This window comes from Benincasa hispida, chromosome 12, assembly GCF_009727055.1.
Source record: "Benincasa hispida cultivar B227 chromosome 12, ASM972705v1, whole genome shotgun sequence".
NCBI classification, from domain to species: Eukaryota; Viridiplantae; Streptophyta; class Magnoliopsida; order Cucurbitales; family Cucurbitaceae; genus Benincasa; species Benincasa hispida.
In genome coordinates this window covers 21,263,832-21,286,108 of record NC_052360.1, presented here as the reverse complement: position 1 = coordinate 21,286,108, position 22,277 = coordinate 21,263,832, and the positions used below count along the sequence as shown (strand labels likewise).

The 22,277-nt window shown below is 35.5% G+C and overlaps 1 protein-coding gene across 1 annotated transcript; it reads right to left on the bottom strand.

The window, feature by feature from the left end:
* Positions 1-15,204: 15,204 nt before the first annotated feature.
* Positions 15,205-16,974, bottom strand: LOC120067337 (nascent polypeptide-associated complex subunit alpha-like protein 2). Its single transcript, XM_039018902.1, has 4 exons — positions 16,777-16,974; positions 16,608-16,698; positions 15,985-16,103; positions 15,205-15,909 (listed from the first exon to the last, which is right to left on the bottom strand). The coding sequence occupies exons 1-4, from the start codon at positions 16,864-16,866 to the stop codon at positions 15,550-15,552; spliced, it is 660 nt and encodes a 219-aa protein (XP_038874830.1). The 5' UTR covers positions 16,867-16,974; the 3' UTR covers positions 15,205-15,549.
* Positions 16,975-22,277: the final 5,303 nt, after the last annotated feature.

Below are 22,277 nucleotides of genomic sequence, written 5' to 3'. Positions count from 1 at the left end.
AAACTCTCCAATTGCATTTAACTTCGATAAATTTATACGTTAATTATATCAAATATAATTATCCAAACATTAAAATTAAAATTGAACATTTCAAGTTCTAAACTCTAATTTTGAATTTGAACACTTTAAATTCACTCATTTTCTAATCCAAGGTTTAATGTTTTACGAGCAAGTAAAGGGACCTTATGGACCTACAAATCATGATCTCGAACGATTTGAGATTAATCGGTTAAACTCTTTAATCTGAGTCAATCAATATTTGTTAACCACCGAGACATACCACTATAGCTTGATAGTTGTACTCTCCTCATTGTAGATATATTTCTGTCCACTTGATTTAACCATAATCAATAAGTCGATCCTTCACAGGTCGTTCGTATTCACAGCTAGGTCAAAATTACCATTTTCCCCTGTAAATACATCTTGCTCCTTAAGCTCCCACTGATTCTCTCTTAAACAATTGATTTATAGTCTAACTTATAAACCATGTCCCTCTCGACCATGAGAGGGCGGGGCCCCTTTGTTCAAGACAAGAAATCAATACTTAAGAAAACAACCTATCTGCTAACCCTAAAACGAGTGGAGCATATTCCATCTTAAAGAACTACGTTTCCAGCTATCTATCCGGTCTTATCCCCAAAATGAGAGGCTTGTTGAGTAGTGTTGTTGAACTACTCTCACCTATGTAAATCAAAGGATAATTTTGAATAAACAGGAGTTCATAGTTAGCTCAGGATTAAAATCGAGTTACCCTAAGTCATCGAATTGAAATAATTAATTTTAACAATAAACAGTTGTTATAAAGAAAAAGTGACTATTTCGTGGTCTGGTCTTATATAATATTCTTTTGCATTGGATGCCTCTACTCACGTGTCTCCACATGAAAGATTTCGTGATCACATCGTTTGTATTATTATATGAAGTAGACTGCATCCATAGTGTCCCTAGGACGAGGTACCCAATCTCATCCATATACTTATAGACCTTTTTTACTATATATTATAACTTGATCCTCTTTTATGTCTCTACATAAAGTAACATTATTCATACTATAGCCATGGATTCGTTTTTTGGATTTTTATTACATAATGCAATTTCAATAACACTTTTATATAATAAATGCTTCAACAATACTTTTATTGATAAATATAATATGTTTCCATGATTACGAACTATGAGTTTTATGACATTCCCAACAATCTCCCACTTGGACTAAAAGTTCAGTGGGTTACTAATATATACAAATAAACAATGTTGACAAAATAGAAAATACAATAATTATTTCTTGACTTTAATTAAATGAGACGTACATTTGAATAATAAATTTTCTTGAAATGAAATAAATAAGATTTCAACATGTATATAATTACTTCTTGACTTCAATTAAAAACTATTTTTCTACTCGTGTTCAAAAGATAATCTCGCTCTCATGAGAGTCGGCCCACTCTCTGCTTCTTCGCCTCAAGGTTCTCTCTTGAGTTGCCCTGAGCGATCTCCGGCGTCTATACTCTTCTCTTGCTTTGCCTTAAAATAAAAAGGAAAAACTATGGACAAAGGCGTGCTAAGCTAAATGATGAATTTTCTAACTGGTGAACTGGTGAATTGGTGAATTGGTGAACTCCTTTTCTAAAGGATGCCTTTGGTATTTATAGAGCTTCGGGGTGACGGCGGGTTCTCTCTTATGATTGCTCAGATGGGATGGCTTTAATTCCCTGACTGATGCGCCGAATATTTGTCACCGAAAAGCTGAATGTACTTGTTATCGTTAGCAGCTGTCAACTTAATTTAGATTCGACCATCATCAGCTTTCTGTCTCATCGCGATTAATTTTGCCTTTCACCCAGATGCGTCCACCAAGTTGCGGCAATCCTTCTTGAGCAAATGTTTGCGAACATAATCACAGCAAAGTCTTGCGGTAATGCTGCACTCGACTAATGATTTCCTATGATCGCAATTTCCGCCTTGCGTCAACGCGTATTCTACATAAAAACACAAAAATCCACTAATTCTATGCGGTGAACGCATGCAACCGCAATATTATGAAATTGATGCTTTTTGGACGCAATCTAATATCATTTATCAACACAAACCAACATTGTTTAAGAACTTAGCACTATGATAACGTGCATTTCTGCCCGTTATCAAGTACCCCCAGCCTTAGACAGGTTTATGAACTGATATGAGTTTGTAACCATATTTTTATAAGGTAACAATCCATTTTAATGTTTAAAACTAGTTTTTAACCTAAGTAAGCATGTGATGCGTGGAAAATGGAGAGTAAATATGCGTTCATCTTATGATATGCGTCCATTCTCCATGCGTCGCTGGTCATGCGTTGGACTAAGGGATATGCAAATCTGCACCTAAGAATCTATGCGATGACCATACGTTCTTGCCACAAGTTTTCTTACTCACTCGCCAAGTATAACGAGATCGCAAGTTTCTCGGGGTGATCCGAGGTCGAACTCATGAACTTGTAGCTAAATATTATGAAGTAATGTGTTTGTGGCAAAGAATAAAAGAATAATGAAGTTTAAGGACTATGCGCTACTCCTACTTCTAACTAAATAGATTAAGCAATGGAAGTATGAATGTGAGAATTGGTAGGGACACGGCAACTATTAACGCGTAATAAGATGCATGGTAAAATAGATAAAATGGTGGAGGGGATGACTTCACTGCATCAATAAGCTTGATCGCAAGGGTAACCCCAGCCAGCACAAGTTATGCGATCATGCTATACACAATTGTCTAGGACGCATGCGATGCATAGTTTCGATAGGACTTATGTCTAAGTCTCTATTTTTGCTTATGCGATCTAACACATAAACAAGGTGACCGCATACCACTGCATCCTACTTCTAAACGCATGTGATGTGACCGCATACTATCATATCTTATCTATAGAGTGCATACTATCATATCCTATATGGTGATTCCCAAAGGAGACACAATCTGATGAGTCCCGAAGGAAACACAATATTTGGTGAATCCCGAAGAAGACACAATCTGGTGAATCATAAAGGAAACATAATCTGGTGAATCCCGAAGGAGACACAATCTGATGAATCCCGAAGGAGACATAATCTGGTGAACCCCGAAGGAAACACAATATCTAGTGGGCATCTAACTAATCAGTAATGACATTATCATATTCTTAACATCAAAACTATCACAACATGGTTCTGTGACATTGATGCTTGGTTTTATGAAGTGGAAATGTGGATGATATGCGTTGATGAAATTGCGTTGTGCACTCAAGTTTCCCCAGTGGAATCCAAGTGTAAATTTCTCTGATTTTCCTGGTAAGTCCAGGGTCGAACACAGGGACTTGTGAAAATAGATTGCGTTGGTATTTTTTATGAAAACCTTGCGGTAACCGAGTAAATAAATTGTTGGTTTGTTGTCGATTACATTAATGAGAAAATAAACAAATTTGGCAGATTTGAGAAAAGGTAGTTGTGTGATAGATGTAATGAGTATGCGATGAACGAGTTGAGAAGATCTTTGTCTAGCGTTATTTGGGAATGCGTCAGACTATGCGATCATGTTACAACCATACATAGCAAGTCATTTTCCAAGGCAAATGGGATGCTCCTAAGTCTAGGATGCATGTGTTGAATACAAAAGTGTCCATAGAGCTTATTCCTAAGTCTCTACTCTTGTCCTATGCGATGATGCAAAATGCATGAAAGCAAGGTGACCACATACAATCATATCCTATCTCTAGGATTTATGCGATGCGTTAAAAAATAGTGCTCATTCCTAAGCTCATATCTTTTGTATTATGTGTTCTAATCTGACTCTCTCGAGCCTAGATTCTAACCTGATCCTCCCAAGTCTAGATCCTGTCCTTAGACTACCCTCTCGAGTGTCTCTAATGGACGAATAAAGCATACATAATACAAGATAATCGCAAAGAATGAAGATTCCCTAGTTGTGCTAGCTAAATGCTTCTCAACCCATTCAACTGATTTAGCTACTCATGCCTAAATAACAGAGAGCGAACAAATATAAAGAAGGAAATTCCATTTTTATAAATGAGTTTGAGTACAAAATAACAATGGAAGTTAAAGGTAGAGAGCCTGGTAGCAATACCTTGCTGACCGAGGCTTTTACACTAAAATCTCTATTTGGCTCTAAAGATGTTCCTGCTTCTACAGGCGTCGACCCTCTCTCTACTCTTGAAGCTTCTGGCGCTCTCCCAAGCTTACTGGAATGATCTGCCGGCATAACCTCCTTCCTCGCTTCTACCTTAAAATGAAAGAAAACTAAGAACAAAGACGTATGAACTAAAGAATGGTGAACTAATCAACTCGTCAACCCCTTCTCTGAAGAATGCCCTTGGTATTTATAGAGCATCCATGGTGAAAGGTGGCTTCTGTCTCATGGTTGTACAAATGGGTGATGACATGTAGAAATGCATGTCATCTTAGGCCTTTTACTTAGCATTATGAAGGTTGTTAGGAAGAATATGCATTGATCATGATAGGAATTCACAAGAAAATGAGCTTGCGTCGATCAACATGTCGAATCTCAGCTAACCCGTTATTTTGCATTAATTATGCGTTCAATGTTCTATCTTTGTAGCTAATGCAGGAAATGAACGCAAACACAGAAACCGGACCACCGCATAAACGACTGCATGCGGAGAAACAATGGGACGGATTTAATTCCTGACCGATGGGCCGAATAATTGTCACTAAAAAGCTGAATGTACTTTGTGACCGTTATCGGCTGTCAACTTAATTTGGATTCGACTCTCATCAACTTTTTGTCCCATCGCGATTGATTAGCCTTTTACCCAGATGCTCCCACCATGTTGCACTGACCAAGTTGCGGTGATCCTTCTTCGGCGAATGTTTGCGAACACAATCATTGCAAAGCCTTGCGATGAAGTTGCACTCGACTAGTGATTTCCTATGATAGCAATTCTTGCATTGCGTCAACGCATATTCTGCACAAAAATAAAAAAATCAACTATTCTAATGCGTTGAATGCATGCGACTGCAATATTACGAAATCGATGCTTAATGGATGCAAATTAACATATTTCATTAACGCAATCCAACATTGTTTTAGAACTTAGCACTATGATAACGTGCATTTCTGCCCGTTATCAGACATACACATACATCTCAACATCCTCAGATCAAATATAATCTCATGGAATCAAATATCACCTCAAGCTAGCATTCAAGTATCTACGTGCACAATTAAATCTTTCAGATCTCATACAAGAACATACATCAGTTATACTATACTATCAGTCTATCATGCTGTCATTCTGCCATAACATTCATCTATCATGCTAGCATACATCCAGTACCTGGCTCGTGGGTAGTTCCAGTAGTTTACTTACTTGATGATAAGTTTAACAAAAATAAATTCACACCCTCCTTTAACTTAGTAAGATTCTTGAATCATACCATGAATCAATAATCAAAATTAAGTTTAACATTTAGGACTACATTTCAAATACAAAAATACCTCAAACTCCACAAAACAACTCACCCAAAAAAAAATATGTTGATCCAGAAATTTGTTCTAAGCTTAGCACGGAGATACCAATCTATTCATAACCCACAATTAGTAATTTAAAACCAAAATTCCAGCATATTAACCCATTCCAAAGAGCTTCAAGTTCACATTACTTACCAATCACGATCCAAAATTCCCTAGAGTCGAACTCTAATCTTACTGTACAGCAAGTCCTAACACCTTGAAATTTCAATCCAAGCTCACAACAGTATACTAAATTAAATCCAAACTCAAAGAGCGACCAAAGACAAGAAACCTTTAATCGTTCCAAATACTTTAAATCTTACCCAAAATACAATCTATCTCCAAAATCTTGCGGAAACTCAAAGGGACGAAAATGAGGACTCGAGGCCAGGCTTGAACGACAGCCAGACACGACGACGGATCGGTAGCAGTCGACGCCGATGACTAATCTGACGAAGAGCGATACACGGCTGGGATTCCTTATAAAGCCTGGGTACCAGGCTCTTTATTCTATCCTTGCATTGTTATTTTGTACTTCATCTTTATATTTATACAATGGAAGTTCTTATTCTACATATGTTCACTCTCTTAGCACGCATGAGTAGCTAAACTAGTCAAATGGGTTGAGAAGAACTAAGCTAACATGACCTAGGAAGTTCATTGCTTGCGATTGTCTTGTTTTATGTTGCGCCCAACATCCCTTTAGAGCTACTCGAGAGAGAGTCTAAAGAAAGAACCTAATGACTCGAGAGAGCCAGGTTAGAATCTAGACTTGAGAGAGCAAGATTAGAACCGCATAAACAAGAGATAGGGACGTAGAGATAAGCTCTATTTGTCAACCTGCATCGCATGCATCCAAGAGATGGGAATGATATTATGTGGTCGCCTTATTTGTGTGTGTGTCATTTTGTCATCGCATAAATAAGAATAGAGGTTTATGTGTAGGTCCTATAGACGTATCACATATATCGCATGCGTTCTAGCCTTAGAAGCTGTGGCATTCGCACCGAGAGGTGGTTTACTATTGTATGCATGTTGCATGATCGCATAGCATGAATGCATCCTAGGAAGTGTTAGCCGAAAATCTTCTCAAACCGTTCACCGCATACTCATCGCATTTCCCAATTATTCAACTCTTTTCAAACTCTACTGCATTTATTTATTTTTCATTACATCAAACATCAAGCTCAACAATTATTTATTTACTTGGTTACCGCAAAGTTTTCCTAAAAATTACCACCGCAACCTATTTTCCAAAGTCCCTGAGTTTGACCCTAGACTTACCAGGAAACTCAGTGGAGTTTACAATTGGATTCCGCTGAGAAAACTTGAGTGCTCAACGCAATTTCAACATTGCTTTTCATCCACATTTCCACATCACAAAATAACGTATTAAGTTTTTGGCGCCATTGCCAGGGACTTCGACAAAATAACGTGCTAACGGTAATTTTTCTGATTTCTTTGCAGACTCTTAATCTCTAGCGAATTACGACCCAGAGATTGAGAGGACATTCAGATGGAGATTAAGAGACTACCGCCAACAATAAGAAAGAACACCAAGAATGGCGGAGCAACCGGAAGCAAGGGCCATTAACGCGAATAATATAATGTCCAACCCCATCCTACTGGCGAATTGCCGCAATAGACCCATTCGGGACTATGTTTCGCCTAACCACTATGATTTTTCTCTAGGAATCATAAGGCTGGCGTTAGATGGATCGAGGTTTGAAATGAAGCAGGTAATGTTACAGATGATTCAGGCTACTGGGCAGTTTGGAGGAAGGCATGGCGAAGACCCGCACGCTCACCTCCGGAGCTTCATAGAAATCTGCAACACTTTTATGTTCCCGAATATCTCCACCAAGGAAGTTTGACTCACTCTGTTTCCATTTTTCTTATGCGATCAAGCAAGAAAATGGGCATATTCTCTCGAACCGGGGGAGACAACTTCGTGGAAACAGGTGGTGGAAAAGTTTATGAAGAAGTATTTCCCACCAACCGAGAATGCTAGGAGAAGGAAATTAATAACAAATTTTGAACAAGAAGATGACGAATCGCTCAGCGATGCCTGGGCGAGGTTCAAGCGGCTGGTAAGAGACTATCCACATAATGGGTTACCAGATTGCCTGCAGAAGGAGATCTTTTACCAAGCACTGAATCCTTCTTCGCAAATCGCTGCCAATGCAGCAGCCACTGGTGGTCTACTCGACAAAACATATGAAGAGGCAAAGAGTATATTTGATCGCATTTCCAAAAATCACGAGGATTGGAGGGAAAGCGATCAGAGATTAAGAATTAAAGATAATGACGCAAACAACGGGGCCATCGCATCCCTGCAAAATCAAATGACTGCGATGATGAGTTTGATATAAGGCATCACAATTAATAATACTGGATCGAAGAAAGGACAGGTCAACGCAATTACTCAAACAATCGCAAGTTGTGTCATTTGCGGAGATGCTCACTTGATGGAAGAATGCCCAACAAACCTACAGTCGATATGCTTCATGAGAAATAATCCCTATTTCGATACATATAACCTCGGGTGGCGAAACCACCCAAATTTTGCATAGAAAAATCAACAACAAAGCTTTCAACCTGTTGCACAAAAAGGAGGGCCACCCAGATTTTTTCCGCAAAACAATGGTCCAACGCATAGTCAAATTGCGAGCGAGCTGAAAAATAGACTGCAAGGAGTGTTGCCGAGCTCAACTGAGCTCCCTCGCAATGCTGGGGGTACTGAGAAGGAACAATACTTAGCAGTCTCCTTGCTAAGCGACAACATGACTGCAGCAGTAGGGGAGGAGCCACTTGCGACCAACTTGAATGCGGTGACAACCGAAAACCCGTTGACCTATAATTCGGAAAAGCCCAAGGAAATGAACCCCAAAGTTGCTTCCATCATTAAGTCTCTAGATCTTGAGACAGAAGAAGTCCAACCACCAGCAGCTCCGTAAAGATTGAAAGAGGGACAAAATGAGGAATAAAAGATCGCAATAGTGGTCGCAATGAAAAATGCTATGATCCCACCTAAAATGGGCGACCTAGGAATCTTCACGATACCATGCTCTATCGAAGGGACCTACAGTGGCCAAGCACTATGTGATCTTGGGGCAAGTATAAACATAATGTTGCTATCAATCTTCAAATAATTGAATGTTGGCACACTCACGCCCATAAAGGAAACTCTCTTGCTCGCGAACGGATCTCGAATACACCCTAAAGGAGAGTTGAAAAATGCTGCAATCTCAATCGATAAATTCATTCTGCCGCCAGGCTTCCCCATTTTGGATTATAATGCGGACGAAGATGCGCCCATCATATTGGGACGACCATTCCTTTCGACCAATCGCGCTCAAATTGATGTGTGTAAGGGGGAGATTGTAATGAACATTCATGGAGAAAAACTCCGGATTAAGATAGTAAAGATCCCAGAGGACAAAGAAAAGAAGGAAAAGCCACCGTGGACGTGAGCCTAGAATAAGCGGTCCCTGAGTTATTATATAACTCAACCTCATCAGGGATGCAACTCTTTTGAATATCTTTTTTCCTGCATCAATACTTCATGAACTTTCATCATATTCGTTATTATTTATAATCACAATTACTTTGTTGTTATATGCACTTTTCTTATTATTAAAAAAAAATTACGGTAAAAGAATTTTATATTGTTTAAAATTTTTTAACCCTCTATCTGTTTTTCTTGCAATGATCGAGGCGCAAGATTGCGGAGATGTTACACAAAGATGCAACTTATCAAATTTCGTCACCGCAATCCAAAAAAGATAGATCGCTGCGAAGAAAGATGCATCAATACACAATGCGGGCGACAGCGCAAATTTGGGGGTTGTATTCTTCTTTCACTTTTTTTCAAATTTCGCACTATCGCATCGCATTTTAGTTTTAAAAGTTTTATCACCGCATCCTCTTTGATTACTGCAATCATTTGACATGGATAAATTTAGTAAGTTACCGCATGCTGTCTCTTTGCCAATTATGATTTCAATGATAAAAAATATGCTTCTATTTCTTTCATGTATACTAGAGTCAACTTAACTTTAAGATAGTCGCCTCATGAAATATTTCTAAAAGTTAGGGGTTTGCTAGCTTTCTTTCAAACTCTCTTTTCGAAGCTTTCTAAAACATCGCATGACTTCTTTCAATCTTTTGGCAATGAGGACATTGCTGCATTTTAAATTTGGGGGTGAGGTATTTGTTTTCGACCTTGCTATTTTGAAAAAAAAATTGAGAATAACAACTCCACTGTCAACATAATGGGAAACCCATGTTGATAAGAGTTAAGTTGTGAAGGGCACTTACCTGTAGTTGGATGTACGCATGACACACGTGGAGGCAAGCCAATACGAAAGTAAGTTGCCAGGATCAACGCATAAATAAATGACCGCAACTCCGCTGCCAAGAAGGTATGAGTTTAGTCTGAGGAAGAGTACATTGCTCGTAGTTGGATGCCCGCATGACACTCATGGGGGCAAGCTAAAATGAAGGCAAGGCGCTTGGATCAGCACAAGGTTAGAAAAAATAATAGTGTCAAGAAATATGCAAGGATAAGAATCAATTGACACCTCGGTGGAAAAAATTTATTTTTGAAATAAATCATGCGATGTTCTGGAATTTAGTAAAGTTATTTTGAAGGTTAATCTTGCAATCCTTAGATCTTAGAAATATTTTAAGAGGAGACTTGAATAAGACTTAAGGAAATATTGGTATATAGGATTTGAACAAAGTATCCTTGAGAAATCTAGGAGAAGAACATTGCGGTAGACTTGCAAAAGGAAGTCTTTAGCTTATGCTTGAGAACAAGCATTGTTTAAATTTGGGGGTGAGATAACGGGCAGAAATGAATGTTATCATAGTGCTAAGTTATTAAACAATGTTGGCTTGCATTGATAAATGATGTTAGATTGCGTCCAAAAAGCATCAATTTCATAATATTGCGGTCGCATGCATTCATTGCATAGAAACAATGGATTTTGTGTTTTTATGCAGAATATGCATTGACACAAGGCAGAAATTGCGATCATAGCAAATCATTGGTCGAGCGCAACATTATCGCAAGACTTTGCAGTGATTGTGTTCGCACACATTTGCTCAAGAAGGATTGTCGCAACTTGGTTGGCACAACTTGGTGGGCACATCTGGATGAAAGGCATAATTAATCATGATGGGACAGAAAGCTGATGACCGTCGAATTCGAATGAAGCTGACAGCCGCTAACGATAATAAGTACATTAAGCTTTGCGGTGACAAATATTCGGCGCATCAGTCAGGGAATTAAAGCCATCTCATCTAAGAAATCATAAGAGAGAAGCCACCTTCATTCCAAAGCTCTATAAATACCAAATGCATCCTTCAGAAAAGGAGTTCACTAGTTAGAAAATTCATCAGTTAGCTTAGCACGCCTTTGTCCATAGTTTTTCTTTTTTATTTTAAGGCGGAGCAAGAGAAGAGTAAAGACACCGGAGATCGCTCAGGGCAACTCGAGAGAGAACCATGAGGCGAAGAAGCAGAGAGCGGGTCGAATCTCGCGAGAGCTAGATTATCTTTTGAACACGAGTAGAAAAACAATGTAAAAGCCTAGGCAGCAAGAGATTGCTACCAGACTCTTTATTCTATCCTTCCATATTTTGTACTTCATCTTTATATTTATACAATGGAAGTTCTTATTCTACATCTGTTCACTCTCTTAGCACGCATAAGTAGCTAAACTAGTCGAATGAGTTGAGAAGAACTAAGCTAACATGACCTAGGAAGTTCAATGCTTGCGATTGTCTTGTTTTATGTTGCACCCAACACCCCTTTAGAGCTACTCGAGAAAGAGTCTAAAGAAAGAACCTAATGACTTGAAAGAGCTAGGTTAGAATCTAGACTCGAGAGAGCAAGATTAGAACTGCATAAACAAAAGATAGGGATGTAGAGATAATCCCTTTTTGTCAACCTTCATCACAAGCATTCTAGAGATGGGAATGATATTATGTGGTCGCCTTATTTGTGTGTGTGTCATTTTATCATCTCATAAATAAGAATAAAGGCCTAAGTGTAGGTTCTATAGACTTATCGCATAAATCGCATGCGTTCTAGCCTTAGAAGCCGTGACATTCACACCGAGAGGTGGTTTACTATTTTATGCATGTTGCATGATTGAATAGTATGAACGCATCCTAGGATGTGTTAGCCGAAACTTTTCTCAACCCGTTCACCACATACTCATCACATTTCCCGTTTATTCAACTTTTTTCAAACTCCGCCGCATTTATTTATTTTTCATTACCGTAAACATCAACCTCAACAACTATTTATTTACTTGGTTACTGCAAAGTTTTCCTAAAAATTACCACCGCAACCTATTTTCCAAAGTCCTTGAGTTCGACCCTGGACTTACCAGGAAACTCAGTGGAGTTTACACTTGGATTCTGCTGAGAAAACTTGAGTGCTCAACGTAATTTCATCATCGCATTTCATCCACATTTCGACATCACAAAATAACGCATCAGTACTTAAGTTGACGGTTTACGAAACACCTTCTACCTAGGGATTATGACCGAACTATTAAGAGTTGTTAACTAATTTTATGAGCTTGCGTGAGTGATGTGAGGTAATAAGGTTTGTTGTGATAACAATTTGTTAGGGACAGCGGACCTCCACATATCTTTACAATGGTATTATATTATCCACTTTTGGCATAACCCTTATGACTTTGCTATTGATTTCACCCAAAAAAGTTTTATACTCGTGGATATAGTTGTCCTTTCTTATATACTCATGATCATCCTTTTATTTAACTGATAAAAGACCTTCATCGCATTCCCAACACTTTTATTATTTTTCTTAATTTTGTTTTGATTTTGGATTTGTTTCTAAAAATAACATATATATATATATATATATATATATATATATTATAACAGTTTTGTTGATAGAAATAATGATTATAAGATTGATTTTTCAAAAACAAAAAAAAAAAAATTAAATGGTAAAATTACACCTTAGGCCTCATTTAATGTTATTGATTTTTTATATTTTTTAAAATTTAAGCTTATAAGCACTACTCTATTTTATAAGTTTTTATGTTCCGTTATCCATTTTCTATTGATGTTTTCAAAAAACCAAGTCAAGTTTTAGAAAGGAAAAAAAAATATTTTTCAAAAACTTGCTATTTTCGTATTTAGAATTTAATTAGACTCTCAAATGATGTGTTGAGAGAAGTTGATATGGATGATCTCTTTGATCTGTGAAAGAAATTGAGACTCTAAGTGTTGTAATCGTTAACTAATAAAATCTACTAGAAACAAAAGTTTTGTTGGTTATAAAATAGATCCAACAAAAGGTTTGGAAGAAAATATTTATGAATTTAATGAAATTTTTTTAGCAATAGCAACTACAAAGTAGACTATTATAAGAGAGAACAAGATAGTAATTCTTCTTAATTCCGTAGCTGAAAAATATATAGAAATGAAAGGGGCGATTAAATATTATTGAGATATGTTGTACTAGACTCACTTCATTCTATATAGAACTTTGAGTTTTTTTCCTTTTTTTTATTTTTTATTTTTTAAAAAAGGGATGAACTAGAAGCATTATTTTTTTAAGGAAAAAATCTAAAAAGTATCTCTAAAAGTCCAATAAAGAGAAAAATAAAATCCCAAATATTACCTTCAATAAAATGAAAGAAAATATTACTTGCCATTAGTGCAAGAAGAAAAGCAACACTAAGTATGAGTATCTTGTTCTTAGACGCAAAGACAAATTTCCTTGTTCAGAGGGTTTTGTTTTAAATGAAGTACCCTTCTAAAATTTCTTTGGGAAACAACATTTGCTTCCTGTTCTTTATTTTTCATTAAAGATTGGTAACTTTGGATTTCATTGAGAAGAGTTTTCATGTTGTAATCAATCTTGTTCATTACAACATTGGTAAGAAAAGTTAGAAAACTCTTCGGAAGAGATTCCATTATCATACCAACTTGGCTCTTCTCATCTATGGCAGTCCCATTTTCCTCCGCTATATTGAGGTGGATCTTCATGTCTAGGACATGTTCTCTAACAGAGGTCCTATCCTTCACACGCAAATTATAAATGTATTTAATAGCATCTTGTTGTGCTGATGAGGACGGTTGTCCAAACATCCCGTGTAACGAATCCATGATCTCTCTCGCAGTGACCATGGTTTCATGCTTTTTGGTAAGCACATCAAATATGCTTGTCAAAATATAGGCTTTGGCTTTTTCATTAGCCCGGACCCATAGATATCCCAAACATTTTGGGTTGCGTTAAGATTGGGAAGAGGAGGATGTTCCTCCGTTAAAACAAATCTCAAATCATCAACTACTAGTATTGTGTTTATGTCCGACTTCCAATTTGAATAACCGTCTCCATTAACTTATTGGAGGCTAAGAGTTGTATAATTGAGTTTGACATGCTGAAACATAAACAAATTCTATAAGTAAATTGCATCTAAATCCAATTTTAGCAAAAGTAATAAAGTACCTATATTTCTTTATTTATTTGCAACGGTAGTTAAATACTCCTTCACTAGAGCAAGACAATCTTGATCAAATACTATATCTAGAACAACCCTTATGCCTATAGTCATTTAGTTATAGTTTTCGATCAGGAACTTACTAACACTTAGTAATTCTTGTAAGTGTGACCCTCCATTTTCAGATTTCATAGAACGGTATGAATATTCCCCCATATAGGAAGACAATGTTCAAGTCGAAACTAAGAAGCCCTATTCATTTCTAAAGTTTGGATGGTTCTGAATCCTATGTTACAACCATCCAAGGGGATCGCCGTAAAAACGACTAGCTAGTGCTGCCTAAAAATGACAGTAGACGCAACATAGAAATCTCAATGCAATTGTATCATAAGTAAAAAAGAAATATACATTTTAGAAAATTTTTTATAGATATGAAAAATGTCAAATTATTTACAGAAATAGAAAATTATTTTTCTACAAAAATAATTGAGCGTCTATCACATAGACTTCGAGCTCTATCAACTTCTATAAAAGAAGATTAAATTTTACTTTTTTGTATTTCATTATTTTTCTATTTTTGAAAATCCCTTATAATAATAAGTTTGAGTTGATTTGGATTATTTTAGATAAGCTAATGAACCAACCAATCCATAAAATATTCCTTTATTTGAATTCAACCTAATCCAAATTGGACTTGGATTGGATTGACGTATTTTTTGGGTCATTGATTTTTTTTTATTTAAGGTAAATAACCTTTATGTTATTCTTTGATCTAGTTTTCTACCATTTAATGGTTTCATAACATATCATTATTGAATTTGAATTTTTTAGAAAATAAAAAAACCATAATAGCAAATTGATATATAATAGAAAAATAATAATGAGAATATACTAATAGAAAAAAAAATTATATATTTTTTTTCCTTACCTTTTCACAATCAAAATCAATTTTGGGACTTCTAATAGGCTTTGATGGTTTACATGTCTTTACTGTACTTCTACCAAAATGACAACTCCAATTCTTTTAGAAGATATAAGAAATTTTGACCAATCACATGTGTGTCTATGAGAACTTTACAGATAGAAGAGATAGCTTTTCATTTTGGGTTTCGAAACTAGCGTGAGAACTTAAAAAGAGATCTATCCAATACATTTAGGGCTGTAAACTCTACTATAAATACAAGTTATACTTTTTTCTGTGTAAATTTTGATAAACTACCATTTCATTGAATTGTAATTGTTTTTGTTCGTACTTGTCAAACTAAAAAGCATCCATAAATGCATACACCCTCCAAGAAAGAAGAAAGAAAGAAGTAATCCAATAAGTCTAACTACAAGAACAAGTCACAATATGAAGCTGGCTATGTAAATGGAATTGGATGTCCAGGCAGCTATAACAACAAACAAATGAAGAAGAATAAGGCAAAATGAATAGAAAGTACAAAAACTTGAATTGACAGCAAGCAAATTAAGGTGGAGACTTTTTAACTTATGAACTCATGAATCACCACCAAAAGCAAAGCAAGAAAACGGATGGGAGAGGGTATGACTCAAGTTGTGAGCTCCATTATGGCACTTACAATATCCCCGTCGTGAGTCTTGAGAGCTTTTACTGCCTTGGTCCTGGAGACGCCAGCCTGTGTCATTACCAAATCAATGTCCCTAGCCTCCACCCCAGATTCATCAATCTCTTCTTCCTCTTCCTCCTCTTCTCCCAATGCTCCAGCTTCCACAGTACCAGAAATGTCTGGTTTTCCCATCACATGCCCCATGTCTGGCATCTTGAATTGCTGAGCAGCTTGTGTCTGCAACTGAGAACTCAAATCCTCTATCTTTGCCTCTCCAAATATCACGTACGTCTCAGAATTTGGACTTTTGAACACATCAGGTTTTGATATGAAAAACAGAATCTGAAATCCATGAAATTTAGGTTATAACAGCCAGGGCAGCCCAATTTACAGGGGGAGAGGGAGATTCAAGCTTACATTTTTTGTTCTTTTAATGGTTACTCTGCTAACCCCAGTAACTGGTTTCATACCCAGCTTCAGCATAGCCTTGCGACTCTTCTTTTCACTCCTGCTCTGCTTTGAACTCTCATTTGAACCTACATCTCAGACAATCACACCATTGATATTTGATACTCAACTAAAAAACATTCACAACCAGAAGAGGAAACTACCCCTCCCTTCCCTTCCTTCGTCTTTGATTCAATTTACGTATGTACCCCTTAGCACTGTGCCTCCCTTGCAAAAATTGCAGAACCGATATTCTTTCCTCATACAAAATTGACTACGTTCAAATTGATAATGGAGGTTGAAGCATGGGTTAATATAGAGTTAGTAGCATGAAAATCATTCATTTACTTACATAAAGAACAATCGTGCTAAAACTCTATTCATAGTAATATAGACAACAGTGCACCATAATTGCTTATAATAGAAACTACCAGAAAACCATCTCCATCTTAGTTCGTTCATGAAAACTTATAACAAAAGATTGAACAGCAAAGAATCCAGGGTATATTTTTAGTTACAGAAAACATGAACAGGGGAGGAGAGGGAATTTTGGTTAGGGTCCAAGGAAAAAGAGATATGGAAGGGGAACCCACCAAGAGCCCCGTTCTCCTTTCCGTCATCTTCATCATCCTCGTCATCATCCTCATCGTCATCCACGTCTTCAACAATCGGTTTGTCATCACACTGCAATAATTAAAATATAGAAATACGAACCCACCAGGTCTTGGAAAAGAAAAGAATGAATTTGGGATAGGAATTGACCTGAAGCTTCTTCTCCAATTCGGCTGCAGACGAGAATTGGTGGCTCTCCTGCTCAGGCTCGGCGGACTCAACAACCGGGGCAGGTGGCATTCTTCTTTTCTTAATGCTTTGCGATCGGATAAGTTGAATGGACGAAGTTCAGTATGGCATCGGAAACTGTGAGTACAAGCTAAAAGGAGAGAATACTCTCGTATCGTAGTCGTATAAATACCGCCACAGTGGCTTTCAGGGTTCCAAAATCGCTAATCAATGTTGGGCTAAATCTCAATCTCAGTCCACCCTTAGTTCTTGCCAATGCCGGCCCATCAACGGGGCGGACTTATGATAACAGCCATTTAGGGAAGCAGTTGGTAGTGGTTGTTACGATTTTACCCTTCCTACACTTTAGATAATCCGAATCTTTACGTGGATATTTGTAGTTATAGATGTTTGATATCTTAGATAACATGTTTACTTTGTAAGAATATTTTTATAGATATCTAGCTATATTTTGATAACTCTGATTGTTTACTAGGATTTCTACTCGAAAATGCCTTAAAGTTTCATAATGTTCCAAGAATGTCCTTACAACTATTTATTAAGTTATAATTAATTTGATATAAGAAAAATTATTTTAAATGACAAAACTGCTGAAAATATTTACAAATAATAGCAAAATATCACAGTCTATCGCAAGACTGCGATAAACCACTATCTGTGTCTAATAGACACAGATATACAGATAGTAGTTTATCGCAGTCTATCATAGATAGATAGTGAAATTTTACTATATTTGTAAATATTTTGATTCATTTTTCTATATTTGAAAATAATCCTTAATATAATTTGAACTTATATAAGATATTTGTTTTTATCAATTTTAATTTCTTTTTAAATTAATATGATTTATAATATTTTTATATGTTATTTGTGTCCACAAAGTAATATTTAATAATGTAAGAGTTTTTATAAAATACATATTATTTTAAATATTGAATTTGAATATTTTGCTAAAAAAGTTAATAATTAATAACAACTACAGTGTAACAAAAAATGGATGATATATGTGGTTGATAATATTTATTTTAATTATATAATGCACATAAAGAAGAGTGAACATATATATAAAGAGAAAAAAGGAAGGAAAATTTTTACAGATAGAAAAAATGTTAAAATATTTACAGAAATAACTAAAAAGAAAAACTACACTGATAGACATTGATAGACTTCTATTAGCATCTATCACATACTATCAATGATAGACTTCTACTAGTTTCTATCAATAATAGACATTTATAGACTTCTATTAATTTTTATTGATCTCTATCAAAGAAGATTAAATTTTGGTTTTTTGTGTAAATAGTTTCTCTTATTTTTCTATTTTTGAAAAACCTCCCAAACATGAATGACAAAAATACTAAAATAGGAATGTCCTCAACATAGGAATATGGAAAACTCATATTTTAGGAAGACATCCAAAATTTTCGAGATGCCCTCCGTAAAGATATTCTAAGATGTTTAAAATTCTCCAAATGACCATGTTAGAAATATTTAAATAATAATATGTTTAATTAAAGTATGGACTATGTATGTAGATTAATAATTTATGTTATTTCCCTAGATTCCTAATTGAATATGGACTTGGTGGGTAGAAGCCTATTCGCAGTTAATTAGGGTTTAGAATCCTAATTGAACTAGTATATAAAGAGATCGTAGGTCTATGGTCCCAATATACCAAAACAATAAGTGCTCAGTATTTTTTGAATCCCATCTAGAGAGATCTCACTAAGGGCATTTGGAGTTTTGGTTAGGAAGACCATAGTTATCTATCATCATCTTGAAGCTATCATTAGTTTCTTAATAGAATCTGGTATGTTATTATTCTTGACAATTTGACATGAATGATCCTAAGATTTATCTATTCAATATATATTTAAAGTATTTATGCTAACAAGTGGTATCAGAGCATAAAATTCATGTTAGATTATTGGTCTATGTTCGTTTTCCATTGGTATTATAGTTGAATTTTGGTTTTGGTTAAAGATCATAAAGATTATTTAAATTTTTCTAAAAGAAAGTAAGAGAAAAGAATATGGACAATAGCAAAGTCCTGCTTGACTTTTCTTAACAAATTAAGTTCAATGGAATCCGATTGTACACCGCCACCAGCAGTATGTGACAATCTCACCGGCTATATTCTTTTTATTTTGTTAAATATCGGTTGTTGCACCATTTATGTCGTCGAAAGTTATTTTTCTTTTATCAATCTGGTTTCTTGCCAGCTTTAATTCAATGATTTCGGTGGTTTGACTTTTTTTTAAAAAAAAAATTGATTGATTGTAAATTCGAAGATTTTTTTTTCTTCTTATTGATGATAAATCTTATATTTTTCAAGAATTAATCAATTGAATTTATCAATCATGTCTATCATTCCTATTTAATTTGGATTTGGTTGATAATTGTGTGCATCTAAGTTCAATTTGATTGATAATATTATAAATTAAAGTTTAAATTTGATTAATCATATTGTGAATTTAGGTTTAAATTTGATCAATTATGTTGTAGTTTTAAATTTAAATTTGATTGATAATGTGGTAAATTTAAATTTAAATTTGATTGATATTTTGGTAAATTTTAAATTTAAATTTGATTGATGATATTTGGCAATATTCACATGTTTATGTTGCTTTAATTGTGTATTATGTGTATGCAATTTTTAAGTGAATATTGGTAAAGACTATTTGGTATTCTTTCTTTTTTATTTTTGTACAATAATATTTTTATATTATTGTATCTTATATTTTAGATTGAATTGGTCAAAATAATATGTTACTAGCCTTTGTTATCTAATTTAATTCTAAAATATAAGATGTGCATATTCATGAATTTATGCAGATAATTATCGACCCAAAGGAAGATAATTTTTGGCCAAATTGTGGGTATGCATGTGGTAATGAGTATGTGGCAATTATAAAGATTACTCATGTGAAAAATAGTCGGTCCAAAGAAAGACTATTTTTTGATAGAGTTAATTGTTAGTACTTTGATTACTACATTGAGAACAGTTGATGTTTTTGCCCAAAGGCTGGACATCAATGTTGTGTTAGCTATCTTGCTAAAGGGCCCACCACATATGTGAAATTATTTTGTTATATTTTAATTATGAGCATATGTTTTGTTGTTTATTGTTTCAGTTGGTCTCATATTTCTGGAAATCTGAGTTCAATCCCTATGTTGAATAGATCGAACTTCAAGATTTGGAAGAAAAGCCCAGAGATACTTCTCGGATGTATGGATTTGGACCTTGCATTAAGGACCGATAAACCTACTTCTACTGAGAAACAACCAAATACGGCTAATATAGAGAAGTGGGAATGGTCAAATCGTATGTGTCTGATGATCATTAGGCATTCTATTCCGGAGTCTTTTTGGGACTCTATCACAGAAAGTGAAAATACCAATAAGTTCCTTGCTCAATTTGAGAAGTATTTTGCTAAAAATGAGAAAAGGGAAGCAAGTGGTCTTTTGACTTCTTTAACTTCTATGGAAACATAAAGGATTACATTATGGAAATGTCCAATCTCGCAGGTAAATTAAAGGCACTTGATATCGAGATAAATGAAAACTTACTCGTGCATCTGGTACTTATCTCTCTTCCTGCACAATTCACTCAGTTTAAGATAAGCTATAATACTCAGAAGGATAAATAGAGTATTAATGAGCTTATCTCATAATGTGTGCAAGAAGATGATAGGATTAAGAGAGAAAGGACAGAAAGTGCTCATTTGGCAACAGGCTCTCGTGATAAGAAGAAAAGGAAATTTGTGGATGCTACAGAAGGGACATCTCAACAGAATAAAAAAAGAAACAAGCTACTGAAAATCCTTGTTTTTTCTGCAAAAGAAAATGTCACTACAAGAAAGATTGTCCCAAGTACGACAAGTGGCGTGTAAAGAAGGGTAAACTTCTTACTTTGGTTTGTTCTGAAGTTAATTTGGCTTCTGTACCTACAAATACTTGGTGGGTAGATTCTGGTGCTACTACTCACATAAGTATATCAATGCAGGGTTGCCTATGGAGCCGGACGCCAAGTGATGCTGAAAGATTTATCTATGTGGGCGATGACAAAGCAGTTCCAGTTGAAGCTATTGGAAATTTAGATTACTTTTAAAAACTAGTTGTTTATTTGGATCTGAATGAGACTTTTGTTGTACCGTCATTTAGATAGAATTTAGTTTCTATTTCCAATAAGGACAAATTTGGTTTCTCTTGTTCTTTTGGAAATAATAAAGTTAGTCTTTTTCAAGATTCTAAGCTTATTGGTACCGGTTCTTTAATTGATAGTCTATATATGTTTGATTCTTTTACTTCATTTAACAATATCTTGTTATCTAATTCATGTGGTACAAAACGTGAATTAAATGAGAATTCCGCTATGTTATGACACAAACGTTTAGGTCACATCTCTAAACAAAGAATTCAGAGACTTGTGTCAGATGGAATTCTTGATTCCCTTGATTTAAGTAACTTCAACATTTGTGTGGAATGTATTAAGGAAAACAGACAAACATAAGAAAATTATGTGTTAATAGATGCTCAAACGTCTTAGAACTAATACATACAGACATTTGTGGTCCATTCCCTATGGCCTCTTGGAATGAATAACAATATTTTATTACGTTCATAGACGACTATTCAAGATATGGGTACCTATATTAAATTCATGAGAAGTCTCAATCTTTGGACGTTTTCAAGTCTTTCAAAGTTGAAGTTGAACTTCAACTTGGAAAGAAAATTAAGGCTGTCAAATCTGATTGTGGTGGTAAATATTACGGTAGATATGATGAATCAAGTGAACAACGTCTAGGGCCCTTTGCTAAATATCTAGAGAAATGTGAAATCGTCCCATAATACATTATGCCGGGCAAACCCAGCATGAATGGTGTAGCAGAAAGGCGAAATAGAACACTTAAGAATATGGTAAGAAGTATGATTAGTCATTATCCTCTTCCAGAATCCCTTTGGGGTGAGGCATTAAAGGCTACAACATATATCCTTAATAGGGTACCTAGTAAAGCAGTAGCCAAAACCCCTTATGAGCTGTGGACAGGAAAGAAGTCTAGTATTAGGCATCTTCACATCTGGGGTTGTCTAGCTGAGGCAGGTCTTATAGGCCTAATGAAAGAAAATTGGACTCAAGAACTATTAACTGCTATTTTGTTGGGTATTCTGAGTACTCTCGAGGTTTCAAGTTTTATGATCCCACTTCTAGATCATTGTTTGAGACAGGAAATGCTAGATTCCTTGAGGATGTTGAGTTTGGGGAGGAAGATAACATAAAGAAAGTTGTCTTTGAAGAGGAATTGGTTTCTTTTCCTCATGTGGTTATAAATGATGTTCAGGCTTCAATTCCTGACTTCATTATTGAACCAATTATAGAAAAAAACAACATTGAAGTCTCCGTTGTTGAACCTGAAGTTCAAACTCAACAACCTCAAGAAATGCCACTAAGAAGATCTACT

What these genes read in the sequence shown, in the direction of transcription:
- LOC120067337 (XM_039018902.1), bottom strand. Translation starts at nt 16,866, where the DNA reads ATGCCACCTGCCCCGGTTGTTGAGTCCGCCGAGCCTGAGCAGGAGAGC. An exon ending in AATTGGAGAAGAAGCTTCAG is followed by an intron (nt 16,699 to 16,776) that starts GTCAATTCCTAT and finishes TAATTATTGCAG; the next exon opens with TGTGATGACAAACCGATTGT. An exon ending in AAAGGAGAACGGGGCTCTTG is followed by an intron (nt 16,104 to 16,607) that starts GTGGGTTCCCCT and finishes TCTGAGATGTAG; the next exon opens with GTTCAAATGAGAGTTCAAAG.